The sequence below is a fragment of the Lepisosteus oculatus genome, chromosome 15 (assembly GCF_040954835.1).
Source record: "Lepisosteus oculatus isolate fLepOcu1 chromosome 15, fLepOcu1.hap2, whole genome shotgun sequence".
Lineage (NCBI taxonomy): Eukaryota > Metazoa > Chordata > Actinopteri > Semionotiformes > Lepisosteidae > Lepisosteus > Lepisosteus oculatus.
Genome location: NC_090710.1, coordinates 28,363,710 through 28,379,434, shown reverse-complemented (window position 1 = coordinate 28,379,434; position 15,725 = coordinate 28,363,710). Strand labels below are relative to the sequence as shown.

Sequence of the window (15,725 nt, the reverse complement as noted above, 5' to 3'; positions counted from 1 at the left end):
GCCACAGGCGCACAGGCGCAGATCCTTAGCCACAGAGCCACCGCAGTAACATGTTAAAGACACGGGGACGAATGTCACATGATTTAATCTTACATTGCTTTGTGAATTGTATACAGTACTCTAAAAAGTGGTGAGAATTACATTAAGTCCATCTGTGTAACCATGTCGACAGGTGTTATAAAAACTCATTTTCTATGACTAAAACCATGGGAAACAATTTTAAAAAGTGATGATGCTGATACCTCAGCTTTAAACAAGGTATTCAGTTTTATGACAGCCTACTGGTGGACAAAACCAGTATTCCTACTGGTGGACAAAACCTTTAATTTTTTTAATGGAATTTAGAAATAACACAACATAAAGTCAGTCTCACTTCATTTCTTACAACCATCTTCATTTGGAATTCCTTTTAAACTATGTATATCGAGAGCTTATGAAGTTAGTACAAGACCAAAGACAGATTTTTCAATAAAATTAAAATTCCAACAATGCAATCATAAATTCAGGTCACATGAGTGAAACTATTTTAAAGTTCCTTTCACAACTAAATACTGTATTTTTGTATGCGAAAAAATAAAACTGATGGATAAAGCGATCTTTATTGGCTGTTGTGGAGTCCTGTACATGTATTTCCAAACAGAACTGACCATTTATTTCCTGGGTAAAAGTTGATGAAACCCAGCACAATCTGCCATGAAGCTTGTCAGCGGGACTACTGCAAGCCTCTCAGTCTTTGTGAATGAAGCTGCCTGTTTTGTGACGATCCGCAGTATTGAATGACCCTGGCTTTATCTCTGGGCTCTGGCCACCCCCTGGAGCTGCTGCAGACGGGACCGGGACACTCCCACGTCTCTTTTCCCGCTGCAGTGTGAAGCTTTTAATTAAAATGCTAATTTACCCAGGGCCCCTGCACTTTGTCCTGTTGGAGGCTGTGGACCGGGAGCTGATTGGCAGCCGGTGTAAAAAAAAAAAAACAACGACTCTTTGCCAACTAAAGATTTCATCTGGTAAAAGTGGGAACGATCACAAATTTGAAAAGGGTTTAGAGTTAATGCAGGAAAACACCTTATAAATTGACTTGGATATCTGCAGAGGATTGCATTGCTTCAGCAAGATTTTGAACATCCCTTCTGCTCAGATGTTCAGTTATCTGCTCAGTTGGCAGATACTTCAAAGCAGACGAAACAGTCTTAAGTGTATATGCAGCATTACACAGGAGCACTTTGTTATCGCAGTACTTATAAAGCTTTGGGAAATGGCGCCATCAAGTGGATATTTGCACCACAAGCAGGGTTTTGCGGCTTTTCAGCGTTTTGTTGTAAATTTTAAAGCTGATCATTTCCTGCCAACGATGGCAAATTGGCACAATAGTTAACATTGCTGCCTGGCAGTAGTGGTGCCCTGTGTTCAATTACTGGGGTGCTGTCTGTGTGGAGTTTGTGTGTTTGCCTTGTGTTTACACGGGTTTCCTCCTGGTGCTCCAGTTTAACTCCACAGTCCACAGACATACTGGTAGATAATAATAATAATTGCTTACACTTATATAGCGCTTTTCTGGACACTCCACTCAAAGCGCTTTACAGGTAATGGGGACTCCCCTCCACCACCACCAATGTGCAACATCCACCTGGATGACTTGGATATAGGGAAAATCTGCACTGGTGGGAGTGTGCGGCTGACCTGCGAAGGACTGGCATCCAGTCCAGGGTGTATCCTGCCTTCTGCCTGTTGCTTGCTGGGATAGCCTCTTGCTCAACTGTAACCCTGAATTGGATGAAGCGGTTAGAAAATGTATGAGCTTTTACAGCATTGGTGTGAAATGGTATAGTATAACAGAAGGGGGTGGTATTTCTGATACATTATTGTATAAACATCATGTACAACGAAAGTAGTGGAGCTGTGATGAGGGTTCTACGCTTGTAGCTAGAAGGTTGTAGGTTCTAATCCCAATTGAATACTTATGTTGTGCTCTTTTCCAAGGTATTTCGCTTTAATTGTTGAAAAAAATTAGATATCCCAAACGGGTGTAAATGTACGACGCTTCAGATTACTGTCAGCCAGACAGAAGGTAGTCCAAGATACCTTATTAGGTTATTCCGTGCCGAAAGGAAAAGAAGAGCGTCTTTAACACCTGAAGAAGGCTCCACAGCCGAAACGTTGTATCTCTTTTCTTTTCAGCACGGAATAAACCTTCACCTGTTCCTTTAGTCACTGGGCTAAAGTGTCAAAGTAACGTTTTAAAAGGCAGACTAGTCAGACTGCTTAACTTCAGGAGATGAAAAGCCGTACAATTACAAAAAAAAAAAAACAAGGTTGCGTGAATGCTGAAGCCTAAAGCGAAAGCCTGCTGGGAGGGTCATGTGATGCACCTGTTTCTGGGTGGGGTCAGTGATGCGTTGCTGTCTTAGGGCGGCGGGGGGAGGGGTCGCTCTGACTGGGCTGTCCTGGGAAAAAGCTCAGAGACGACTTTCTCATTAAAAAAAAAAGGCCGGTCCACAAAGGGGAGATTTTATTCAGTCTATGTGCTGGAAACCAGAATAACAACATCACAACAAGTGAATTACGTTAATCGAGATTTCACGGACATGTAAACATTACAAAAGTAGGTTCGGATTAGCAGAACTTCCTTATGGGATTTACCAACACAATGAGGACACCGATACTGACCGCGTTTCTGCTTGGGCTACTGTCAACAGGTAAAAACCGTTTCATCCGCCGGGTTTGACCTGATGTGAATACAGGTGAATATTATATCGCGAAACCGTGATCCATTTTCAAAACGTCGTATGTGCCGGGGCGAGTAATTCCAGGAAAGCTGTGAATAAACGTCCCGAGTTGCGGGGTGGCGCCTGCGCACTTGCCCGTCGACAGGTGAAACTATGACCTCAACAAGCGGAGCTCCAGCAGGCCGAAACCCCGGCACAGCCGGCGGGGTGGGGGCAGGGCGCATCGCGGCTCACCTGTCCGATATCCCTTACCTGCAGTGCAATGAAATATGAAATAAAGACTCATGCAATCGTGGGCTTAAAAAGGCACAGAGGTGAAAATTACTTTTGAGTTCCTCGCAACCGCAGTCACCCTTTAACTCTCTAGCATTATATCAGCCATGGAGAGCCAGGTAAACACCACGGAGCTTCAGCGAGAAGAGAAACTCATTGCATTTCTCTCTCGTTCACTCGGTAAAACAAGCCAACCAACGACATCCATTTGCAATTCCCGATAGTCCCGAGTTTTCTTTGATTTTCTTACCCTGTTCATTAATGTTCTGCTCTTTGGAAAAGACGGACAGTTTCGTATAAATCGATTTTTAAAAGTTTTTTTATGCATGTATGGCATGGTTGTGTTTGTACACCATCCAGCCATTGATCATGGTTAATGCATCTGTTTTTCAGAAGATTTTTCAGAAAAGTATTTAGGGGAGATGGAATTTACCGAGGTGGAATGAAATTAAACATTTTACAACTTGTTTTTAGAGTGCACGTTATTGCTACCTAGCTACATTCAGTTTTTCAAACAATGTTACTAAAGGAACACTAAATAGTGCTACAATACTGCTACTGCTACAATAGGAGTAGATCATTTTGTCTGCCTTGCCGTTTCAGTAATAGTCTTCAGCTATGAATGTAAATATGCCCAATTTGACAAAACACGCTGAGTAGTTTTCTTTTATTATTACACTCGAGATGTAAGGTGGCCAGGCTACAAGGTGTCAGGACAGTTCGTCTCTTCGTGCTGTTCAGTGTTTGACATCTCAGTCTCACAAATCTCATTTTGTGCTGCTTGTGAATTGTGACTGAATTAAGGTGGTTTTCCTTTATCGTCACTCTTTCCCATAGTATTCCAGTGAGGTACATTAACAGGGGTACATTGCATGAAGTTTTTTCCAAAAGCACACTGTGATATTTAAACAGATAACTAATGCTCACTTTTTTTTTTCTGAAGCCGAAAGTAAAATCACACGGTGTGTCCTATGACGGCAAACGTTGAAGGCTGTATTTTCAAATTCGTTTGGTGCTTTATTTCATGTGGGATAAAAACGCGTCTTTTATCATATTGTCTTACACACTTGTCTCTTTTTTGTATCTCGTACTTAAAGTTAAAGTAATTAACATTTACTGAGACACAAAGCGTGATGGGCAGCGTTAGGACACAATGTGGAGTTTCTTTGTGTTTCCGATAAATGCTTTCTCACTTTCCATTTCTGATAAACTCGCTGAAGTCGTTAACTCTTAATCGAGCTGCTAGCTTTGGTTAATAACTATGTCTTCATTTTCCATCAAGCTTATTATTTATAATAATAATTATCCAACCGCAGTTTCAAATAACGCATTTCAATTATCGGGTGAATTTACGAGGTTAACTTGGAAAGTCCAACAATTCTTGATCTGCATACAAGAAAAAATGCAAATCCAAACAAGACAGCAGCCATATCGCCCTTCAATTCACAACTAGCAGCCCACTGAAGCTCAGCAGATGTGAGTCTGGCCAGTACCTGGATGGGAGACCTAAAAACTAAGGTTGCTGGTGGAAGAGGTGTTACTGGGGCCAGCAGGGGGCGCTCACCCTGCAGTCTGTGTGGGTCCTAATGCCCCAGTATAGTGATAGAGACACTATACTGTAGAAAGCTGCCATGAGATGTAAAACCGAGGTTCTGACTTCCCATGGTCATTTAAAATCCCAGGACGTTTCTCAAAAAGAGTAGGGGTGTTACCCTAGTGTCCTGGCCAAATTTCCCCCTGGCCTTCACCAATCGTGGCCTCCTAATAATCCATGTCTATGAATTGGCTTCAACTATTTGTTCAAGATACGGTGCTTAATAAAAACTTGAGTCCCTTTAGTTTTGCCAGACTCAACTATTTTCCAAGAATCGTCTGATGTTGTTTCCCAACTTGGACACTTTAAGCCAAGACTCAGTATATAGGCCTATATAGTGTATAAATAAAGACCTTTGTTTTTTTACAGCAAGGTATTCCCATTCAGGATAGCAGATGGCTGTTTCCTAGAGTCATAAAGAGACCTGCTTTTCTGAAACAGGATTCTATGGTCAGGAGGCTAGGTGACCATTGAGGTTCTTCATCTGTGTACAAAATGAAACTAGTCTACAGTGTAAATATGATCTTAGGTTTGTTTTTGTGTTGTGCGATTACCTGAATTTCAAGTTCATCCAGTCCTCAGCTCCGGGGAAGTGGGGCTGAGGTTAAGCAGGTTCTTCAAGTCGATGGCTTTGAAAAAACAGATGGTTTGCAAAGGGAAATGTCTCAAGATGGAGTATTCCCCTGACCGAGATACACATGAAACCTGAGGTTTTACTTTATGGTCAGGTATTGTCAACCCAGGACAGGAAGTGTGATTGTTATAATCCTACAAGTATTTAGACACAAAAGCTTTATCTGGAAATATCATGTTCCTAAAAGAGTAGATGGTGACTTATCTAAAATAGGGCGGACACTGCACACTGACACAGCAGTAGAACTTGGTGTTAAAGCCTGTTCTGGCACACTTTAGAAATCAGGCACAGTCTACAGCACCTCTAACTGCCCTGCGAGTTCGTATCCCGTGGCCGGCAGAGGAATCCTACTCCGTCGGGCCCCTGAGCAAGGCCCTTCACCCCAACTGCTCCAGGGGTGCCATATAAATGGCTGACCCTGCACTCTGACCCCCAGCTTCTCTCCCTGTCTGTGTGTCTCCTAGAGAGCAAGCTGGGGTATGCGAAAAGACCAATTCCTAATGCAAGAAATTGTATATGGCCAATAAATTGATCATATCTTATCTTATCTAAATAGTACGTAATTTGTCATTTTTAGGTTAGTTCACAAAACTATAAGTACAAATGCAATCATCACTGCAGGGAAATAGGATGTGTAATATCTCCCTCCCAAAATAATTTTCTTGCACTTCCCATATTTCTGTGAAGAATGAAGACGTACTAAAATTCCAGTTACTTTATCTCAAATGGTTATCTTTTTAAGACTTCTGATTTTATTTTTGCGTAGGAGTAAGGCAGGCTGTGAAAGCACAGGACAGTGCAAAGTGTAGTGTCGTGATCTCCATCACCAGTTATTGAGACAAGAATGAGTAATAACTCATATGATCAGCTTTTTAATTGTGTCCACTGGAATCCGTTCCATTAGGTCATGTGCACCATTCCAGAAGTCCATTCTAAGCAGTAGAAACCTGCATGGGATGTCTCATGTATTAATTTTCAGAGGCTTCAAACAGATCAGATGCATGTCAACCATAAACACCGCTTTTCTCAAAGTATCATACTTTACACATTTTCAGTGATACTTGAACATTAAACAAAATAACAATAATATTTCTGTCTGTCTAACACCAGTGTACAGAATTATTCTTCCAACACATTTGCAATACCAAACATAACGCTTTTTTACACTTATTTCAGTTTGTAGTCCAAGGACAAACTTGGCATTCTGTTGTATTTTTTGGAACTTGTGAAAATTTGCTCACCTGCCCCGAACGCCCGCTCTGACATATATTTCAATTCAGGTCAATTCTTCATTTCACAGAATCTCCTGTGATGTGCTGTGAAGGACAATTGCATTGCTGTTCTCTGTAGTGTGAAGGCAGGGGAGTACCTGCAGAGACCATGGGGAGATGTCGCGCCTCAGACAGGAAGTTGTGGGCATTGATTCCTGTCGCCATCAGTGATTTGTGATTTGTGGTTTTCAGGGGTCTCTTCTCTGCAAGTGACGGTCCCAGAGACATCTCGCTCCATCACCTTGTTCGCCTCAGTCATTCTGCGGTGCGACTATTCGACATCGGCTAATCCACAGGACGTTGTGGTCACCTGGCGCTACAAGTCCTTCTGCAAAGACCCCATCCTTGACTACTACTCCACGTGTAAGTGGGCAACAGGCTTATACAGATGTGCGCTTTCCTTTTTCACGCACACGTTCAGGACATTTCCGATAAAATGGCTGATATCAGTTTGTCCTTCTTCTGAACCACCATTTCCACAATAATAGAGCATTCCCAATAAATCATCTGTTGTGGGGAAAAACGTTTTCATGAAATCAGAGGAAAAACATTCTGGGTTTTGGCTACTCCATCTGTAGCTTTTAATTTCAATGAAGAGGACTGTCTTTTAGTCATTTGTTTCTCCTTACACAGTTCCATTACTTTGGCTTGAATTCCAACCTGCCTTGTTTTTGTATTTGAGTTCCGAAAGCAAGCATGAATGCGTGATTAACATGTTTTTTTTCACTCCAGCATACCAAGCTTCCCTGTCCCTGGGCCAAGACCCTTCAAATGATTGCCAGGACAGTCAACGAACAGTTCGGATTGTGATCCAAAAGAAAGGCACTAATGAGCCGATCCTGGGATCAGAATACACGCAGCGTAAAATCACCATCCAAAACCGTAAGAGCTTCTCCGTTACCCAACTGCCTTTGTTCTACCATGAGGTGAACAGCAGACGGTTCCACTGAAACAAGTAGAACACATTTCACTTTTCTTAAACTACACTGAATGTCTGAAAAACACAGCAGTGATTCTCCCTAGCAGTTTCGTAACCGAATCTGCAAACCGTGCTGTCTTACACTAGCTAGATTCTGCTATCACAAGAGCCTATAACTGAATGCAGTTCACTCCTCCACATCCTGTTTTGCAGGGATCTTATGCTAACCTGAAATGTCACAAGCTTGTGTAAACGGTCAGCAGAACCGTCGATCACAGGAACTGTTGGTAGCAAACGTTTGACCTGAAAAGATCGCACCTCTAGATCAGTTTAATGACCTATTAAAGAATTACTTTAATATTATTTTAAGAATAATTGATCTAGTTGTCCAATAAGTGTTGCAAAAATAGCTTTTTGTTCTCTAAGCCGGGGGAAAAAAAAGATGCTGCGTTCACAAGCTTTCCAGCTGAAAGTGGTAGAGAGCAGCATGTGTCAGAAATGTCCCAAGGTGCTCCTGGGACCAGCTGGTGACACGGGTGTGACCCAGCCCGTGTCTCTTGTGCACCCCAAGAGAACGGGGCACCCGTCTGGTCGGTGTGACGCCCTGCTCGTCTCTTGCAGAGGCAAACCTCGTGATCAGCGAAGTGATGTGGTGGGACAACGGTGTCTACATCTGTACCGTCGACGCCCCGGGAGACACGACGGGCGACCCCGACAAGGACGTGAAACTCATCGTCTACGGTAAGCCCGGCAGCAGGAGGAGAGCTTTCTGGGGGTCGGGGAAAAAAAGGGGTTTTGTACGTAACATGGGGTTCCATACAAGCAGTCCCTCAAGCCATCTAGCCCACGTGGGGCTAATAACCAACTGACCGTAGGTCTCATTTAGTCTGCGTTTGGAAAGACGCCTTCGACGCGGGCTTCACCAGCATGGCTGGGTAACGTATACCATACCCACACTGCCCTGCTTTGTACGGTTTTGCCTATTGTTTTCAGTTTTATGTATATTCATGCCCTTAGGTTAAATTTGTGGCTTTTTAGTCATGTTACGATGTTTTTGAAGAATCACATACGGTTGTCTTTGCCAACCTTACCTTTGAGGGTTTTGAATCCTTGAGTCGTTGTTCTCTGAGAATAATTTCTTCTAGCCCTTTAAAGACGGACATTACTTTGAGACCAGGAATGTGTCGTGTCACTCTCCTCTTGACTGATATAAATGCAGTAATATCTTCTGTATAACATGGTGACTAAAAGTGTGTTCAGTATACTGAATAAGGTCTCACAGGTGCATTATACAGCTTTAATGTTGAGTGATTTAACGTTTCTGCTTTTCACAGTTCATCCTGTGTTGTTCAGATTTGAAAAGTTAATTTTTTAAATTTAAATATAGTTTTGTTTCATAAACAGTATCTTCAAACTCAGTATTTCCCAACTGATATATTTATAGTTTTGTATTTTAGCTCTTTGCAGATTGCGCTTTATCCTTGTTCACATCAGTTGTCTGGCAGGTGTTTGCCCAGTCTTTGATTGTACCTTCTGCAGTGTTCATTAATCCTCCCATGTTGGTATTATCTGTGAACATGACTAGACAACTTGACCAGAATCTAGCTCATTGACAGGAATTAGGAAGGGCAGTTATTCTGATTACAGTTTCTGAGTCTGAGCATTCATCCTCTCTCTGCGCTCCGTTCTCTATCCATTAACCAGTTCTCAATCCAAATATTTGTGTTTCCTTGAATGCTTGTCTTCTGCAATGCGAGAATTAATCATTTATGGGTTTATCAAGAACTTCTGAAAATCAAAATGTACCCTGTCCTATGCTTGTGTTCTGTTTTTATCCATTACTCCATTACACCTGCTTCTTGTTTAAAAACTTTGAACAAGTTCAGCTAAGCAACTTTTTTTAAATCCACAGAATCCTATTGCCAAATAGGTAATAGGTTTAAGATCGAATCTAATTATCATTTCTCTAACTGTGCTTGCAATATAAATAAGATTTATTAGTCTATAATTATTTGGGCTAGTTTTCTCACCCTTTTTATGGTTGGATGCTACAGTTTAAATTTTCTGTCAATGGTTATTACCCCAATCTTGAGCAATAAGTATGTTGGACGATGACTTTTTATTGGCCTGTATTTAGTATCTCATCTCCTTTTCTACAATTGGTAGAAAAAAACAAAAAAACAAATCTCTAGCAGCTAATGGTAATCTTAAGTTACCTGGAAACTTCTGTTATCTGGCAAAAGCTATCCCCTCTTGCAGTATTGCTCTAGATCACCTGTTGCATGTACTTGATGTACTTCGTTGTACTCTCTTTCTTTAGCTTGAATCCTGTCCCTTTTTAAGAATCTTAAACAGTGCTCTTTCTCTTTACTCGTTACTTGCTTTATTAAGCCATTTAGACCACTGCTTCACTGCTTTCCGGACTTCGACTTGCTCACTCTTGGGATAAACCTATTTAGTGGTTCAAGCAGAATAGTTTTATAATGTTGCCATCCGGTTTCTGCTCATTCCATATATATTGGGATCGATCTGACGTCTTGTGCCTTATAAACCGGTTGATTTCTTCGTAGCCTGCTTTCTTGAAATGGTAACCTTTTGTTTCTGACTCTGTGGAGTTTCCAAATCTACTTCAAACCACACCATGTTACAATTCTGTTTTGGATATCTGAAAACATCAATGTGGACATGTTTTCTGACAACCTAAGGAAGGAAGCAAAGATCAGACCTCATCATTTTCCTGAATCCATAAGAGAAAGATATGATCTTCATTTACACAAACCCCTCTATTTCATTATATAAGACTGCAGTGTAAACTGTAACAGAGGCATCCTCCTGTCATTACACCCTTTAAATGTTTTCCCCATAGTCTGACCCCGAGACATTCTGAGCTCCTTGACATATCTGGGTTCAGTTCCTGTCGTCGGTGCCCTTGTCCATACAGTATGTAGCGCTACAGTTCAGCCTCCACCTCTTCCATCTTTCCTGTCACTCTACAGTGTTGCGTCTCCACTGCTGTTGTTTCACAGTCCCTCCTGAAGACGTTCCTTGAGTTGAGTTTGTCAAAACCACTGAGGGTCTTGAAGGCTGGAATCGGTTCTACTCGAAACTAAAATGATCTGCCTGTCGGGGCAGGACTTCCCTGCTGGTAGCACAGTGACCAGAGCCGGACGCCGGGCTCTGCAGCAGCTCTCAGGGGTGCGTTGTGGTCTTGTCCGACAGGCTGGCTGGTCGTGCTGTTCATCATCATCGGCTTCCTGCTGCTGGTGCTGCTCTTCTGCGTCTGCTGGTGCCAGTGCTGCCCCCACCGCTGCTGCTGCTACGTGCGCTGCCCCTGCTGCCCCACCAAGTGCTGCTGTCCGGAGAAAGGTACGAGCGCAGAGCCGCGCAGAGCCGCGCAGAGCCGCGCAGAGCCGCGCAGGCCGGCTTCTGTATGCGACCGCTGAAATGCTTTAAGGACCAGTCATGGCTAAACGTCCAAGGCCATTTGTAATGTACTACGCTCCGCTTTGATACGGTTACACATGGGCTTGCCAATGTGTAACCCAGATTGTGTGGCTGAAAATATTTATCCTTGTACGTAAGGGGGGCCGAGCCTTTTTCAACGGTAGCCTCTCGGATTTGGAGCACACCGCCTGACCATATTTAAAACACACTTTCTGCTGTTGTTTTTAAATCTCCTCTCAAAACCTGTTTTTGATGTCCTTCAGTTATTAACCTAATTTCGCATTTATACATCTTTTTGTATTTGGTTGTTTTTTCAGTGTAGTGTTCATGTTTTATATCTACGATTTATGCAACGTGGCTTGAGAGTGCTTTGGGCTGAAAGGCTCTATATAGAAATTGAAAGTGTCAGGCGATTTTAAATAGCTGCATTTTTTTTTTGCATGGCAAGCCAATACTGCCACCTTGTGGTTCAGATCGGCCTGGAAGTGTGATGGACTCCTTGGCCAGACTTGGCCTCAGCTCTTCCCAGTGCCTCATGCTCTTGTGCTCCTTTCAGCGGTGATGCGCTACAGGATGGTGAAGGACGCCCAGAAAGCCATGTCGCAGTGGGGGTACGGGCAGCCTGTTTATGCGCCGCTTGGCTCCAACACGTCTTCGAACTTACAACCCCTGCTCTACACAGGTAGGAAACGAGCAGCCGTCTTCCCACACGTATCTGCTTTTTGCTCAGTTAAGTGCTAGCCTTTCAGCCAGAGAGCCCTGGACTAAGCGTTCACCTAATCAAAGTCAAGAACCTACTTACTTTACTTGAGCTCTTCCTCCTCTGAAGCCCCGGCTCCCATGGTTAGCTAGTATGACAGTCTCTTGAGATGATGAAGCAGTGCGATCCAGTCCTTCTTTTTTTCTGCTTTAAGATTGTTTTTAAAGATCACTTTATTGGCCATATACAATTTCTTGTATTAAGATTTTGTCTTTTCGCATACCCGAGCTTGCTCTCCATGAGACACACAAACAGGGAGAGACGCTGGGGGTCAGAGCGCAGGGACAGCCATTTATACAGCGCCCCTGGAGCAGTTGGGGTGAAGGGGCCTTGCTCAGGGGCCCAACGGAGTAGGATTCCTCTACCGGCCGCGGGATACGAACCGGCAACCTCCCAGCCACAGCCACAGATCTTTAGCCACAGAGCTACCGCGCCTCAGCTATAAATCCTGCATTCTCCAAGTTCAGGATGGTATAGATCTTTTGTTTGCCTCAGTAATACCACTGGGGTGTTCTTCCCAGCTGCCGAAGACACGCTGGCTAGGTTTGATGGGCTGGTGATGTCGCCGGCACGCCGCAGAGCCAGGTGGCCTGTCAAAGGAGATGCCTTTCGGCTGTCTGTTGGTAACAAAGACGCGGCGCTTTCTTGCTTTCAGATTACGGCCAAAAGCAGAACATTCCTCTGAACGCCATGCCTCCTCCTCTTCCTCAACCCCTCCATCCTGTGGGCGGTCCCAACCCCGTCCTGGATTACATCGAGAACCAGGTGAGGGGCATGGAGAGAGGCACTCCCATAATGCCTCTGCAGCAGCAGCCGCAGCAGCCGCCCCAGTTCATGCCCCAGCCCATGGTCTACATGCAGGGCCCTCCCAGCATGCTCTCTTCCCTCAACGAACAGGGGGTGCGGGAGCTGGACCGGCGGGTCATCCAGCTGCCCCCCCCCCTCGTGGGAAGGATGTCCAGCTCGGACTCCTCCCGAAGGACCCCCCTGGGGCCGGGTCCGAGGGGCCGCTACTCGGGAAGGTCCAGCGGTAGCTCGGCCGCCGCGGGCCGCGGGCAGTTCCGCCCAGGGGCCTCGAGGAAGCCGTGGCGCAGGCGGGACGACTCCCCTCCCCGGCGCGGGGCCTCGAGGAGCTACAGCGACGAGTCGGACCTCGACGAGCGGCGCAGGCCCGGCGGGGGCAGCCGGCATCGCGGCAGCGGCCTGAGGACCCGCAGCCGGGACGACCTGATGGAGCCGCCGCGGCGGCCCCTGCGCCGGGAGAGGAGCCACTCCCCGCCGGCCCGCCGCGGCTCCTGGAGCTCGGAGGACGGGGGCAGCAGGAGGGGCGCCCGCAGCCGGGGGAAGGGCGCGGGTCTCTGGCCGGAGAAGCCTCCCAGCTACACCTCCATCGAGTTTCAGCCCGGGAGGACCCGGAACGGCGGCCCGCCGAACAACGACCGCTTCTCCGTGAGTCCGCCGGCAGGCGCCTGCGCTCGTCCGCCGCCCGCCCGACGGAGCGGTTCGCTTTACTCCGAGCGGGAGTTTGGTTTAGGGACGTTTTGTTCCGTCGTGTTTGGAAGGGAGAGTGAACTGTGACACTTGGAACCCGAGGAATATCCTGAAAGTGAAGCTTTTATTCCTAAATCGAAATATTCGATTGAAAGCACACCCAGCTCAAAGCATGTAATATAGTCTGTTTGGAATAAGTAACAGTGAGAAAGGTAATGAGAGGAAATCAACGCATCGCATAGCTCATTTCAGATCAATCATGAATTAAACTGGAACATCAGAGTTTGATTCTATATTATATTTAATGGAGGCGTCTTGCGTGGAACCAGATTTTTCTATAATGTTCAGAAACTTGACGAACCTCACCTTTTTGGTTAATAATGCCAGCGAAGGAACATCATTTTTTCCCGTTGTACGTATGGTGTGAGTGGTACCGCACCGTGTCGGCATCAAACACGCTCAGGCACTGCAGGAGAAATAGGGCAGACGTAGTTGCTTCTGTAGTGGTTATTATGCGTGAAGCAGGACTTGGTAAACCACAATACCATAGTGCTCTGAATGTGAAATAGTGCAATTTTATGGATTATAGACAGTATAGTCATATTCATTAGAACTTGCAAACACAAGCAGGTTTGTAGTTTGTGGAGTATTACGAGTGTGTTCATCTGCAGACAGAAGTGCGCGCTATGCTTTTGGGCTTTTGTCAGGTACAGTAAAAACCTTCTCCCTGACAAATATGAGAATTAACACCACTCTCCTAATTTCCTTTTGAATTTATTTCTTTATTATATAAAGAGTTTTACTAATAAATGATGAATCCTCACATAAATTGTGTATACAATACAATGTGTTGATTCGAAAGCTCTGGAAAGGGCGAGAATGAAACAGGCGGTCCAAGAACAGATGCTAACTGTTCTTTCTTTTTTTCCAGGAGAGGAGTTCTCGCAGTGGGAGAAGCGTAGTGATATGAAACAAGCCTGCATGACGCATCGAAGTCTTTTAAATAGCAGCTTTATACTGTTTTTTATTTATCAAATTTATTTTTCAGCCACTTTTTTTTTCATATTGTGACGCAACGGGGGTTCAGGTGGGCACCCTTGCCTTCTGCCTTCACAGGTCGGCCCCGCACAATATTATATAGTTTAGTCTTTATTATCTGCCAGGTGTTGCTTTCTTGGCAGATAGATCTACCTGCCTCATTGTTTTATTACTGCGTCGAGTTCTGGAGGTTGGATTACTTTCCTGAATTGGACACGTAATGCTGGTGTTCTTCTGAAGAGAATCGACAAAACCCACGGCTCCCCCTAGTGGACGCTAAGAGATTTACACCGGTCTTCGCTGGTTGCCGGCAGCAGTTCTTGAAGATGAGACACGGGTTTTTCCCTCTCTGCTGGCTACAAACTGAAGGATTTTACTTGCTATAAACGTACTTTATATAAAAGCAGGTAACAACAACAAAAAAAAGTTAAAGTGTTCATTCCCACAGCAAAAAAAATCCTTTTTGAACAGTCATTGGGAATACCTTTTGGATGCCCAAGACTGACTTGGATAAGTTACTTATTAATGTAATAATAGTGTATCTTATCCTAACTTACTGAAGGTTTTGGGGAAAAAATGCGATAATTTCTTTTTTCCTTAATATAGTCATTTTTAGAACTTTGTTTTATGTATTTTTTTACATTGTGTACTGTATGTTTTATGTGTATATACCTCCTGTAAGGACTTGCAGATCGTCGTGTGGCACAGCACTGAACTACTACTCTTAAATTCCTGGCAGATACATTGCCTGCTGTTGGGGACATGTGCTGCTTTGAATGTCCTGTTTCTGATTCCCCCTACAGATAAGCTACTAAGTCTCCGAAGTCCTTGTTTTATTGAAAATGGTACGTGTATTGATCTATGATTATTCTACAGGAGGGTCATGGCCAAACAGAAATCAAGGGGGAAATCGAAATACGACATTTACACAGCAGTTAAAAATGACTATATCTGTTATATATTTCTGTGACTTGTGTGTAAAATGTTTTTCACAAATCAGGATGATTGTTTTTCTTTTAGTAAAGACCTTTCTGGGCTTTGTCGATATAGCTGTTGTAAATATATTGCAATTATTTCTTTATTAGCAAAGGAAAATGAAGTACTTTACATATGATGTGAACATTATAGTTTTTTTAAAATAACATTATAGTTTATAGTTTCTCCTTAATAACACCATGCACTCTGCAAGAATTTCCATAGAGAATAAAGCATGCTTGCATCTTAGTTCCAGCTCAGATAGTATCCCATGCTTTGTGCCTTAAAATTAAACTGAGTGCTTTGTGGTTGCTAGTGACAGGGTGTGCATTCAGGATATTTCCAAATATTTCTCCTTAAACACCACTTGAACAAACAGGTATTATCTAAAAGGGACTCTATACTTTTTAATAACTGTAAAACATGATTAACGACCCTTGCCTTCTTTTAAATTAATTAAATTATTTCAAACACAAGTGGAAAAACCTGTTTAAATGTCCTGAATGCAGAGGTTAACGCTTCGATTTCTTTGCACCACAGAATGATGTGAACCAAGATGTCTGGAAGCTGTAACACAATAAAAAAAAAAAAGTTTTTAAA

At 43.9% G+C, this 15,725-nt stretch overlaps 1 protein-coding gene across 1 annotated transcript; it reads left to right on the top strand.

Moving 5' to 3' along the window:
• Positions 1–2,409: 2,409 nt before the first annotated feature.
• Positions 2,410–15,725, top strand: ildr1a (immunoglobulin-like domain containing receptor 1a). The gene is made up of 8 exons (XM_015364011.2): positions 2,410–2,696; positions 6,691–6,861; positions 7,231–7,380; positions 8,039–8,158; positions 10,637–10,783; positions 11,418–11,543; positions 12,277–13,070; positions 14,044–15,725. The coding sequence occupies exons 1-8, from the start codon at positions 2,630–2,632 to the stop codon at positions 14,080–14,082; spliced, it is 1,614 nt and encodes a 537-aa protein (XP_015219497.2). The 5' UTR covers positions 2,410–2,629; the 3' UTR covers positions 14,083–15,725.

Bases quoted from the DNA above. Each gene is read 5' to 3' on its own strand.
- ildr1a (XM_015364011.2), top strand. From the start codon at position 2,630: ATGGGATTTACCAACACAATGAGGACACCGATACTGACCGCGTTTCTG. The intron at 8,159-10,636 runs GTAAGCCCGGCA...CTTGTCCGACAG, and splicing joins CGTGAAACTCATCGTCTACG to GCTGGCTGGTCGTGCTGTTC. The intron at 11,544-12,276 runs GTAGGAAACGAG...TCTTGCTTTCAG, and splicing joins ACAACCCCTGCTCTACACAG to ATTACGGCCAAAAGCAGAAC.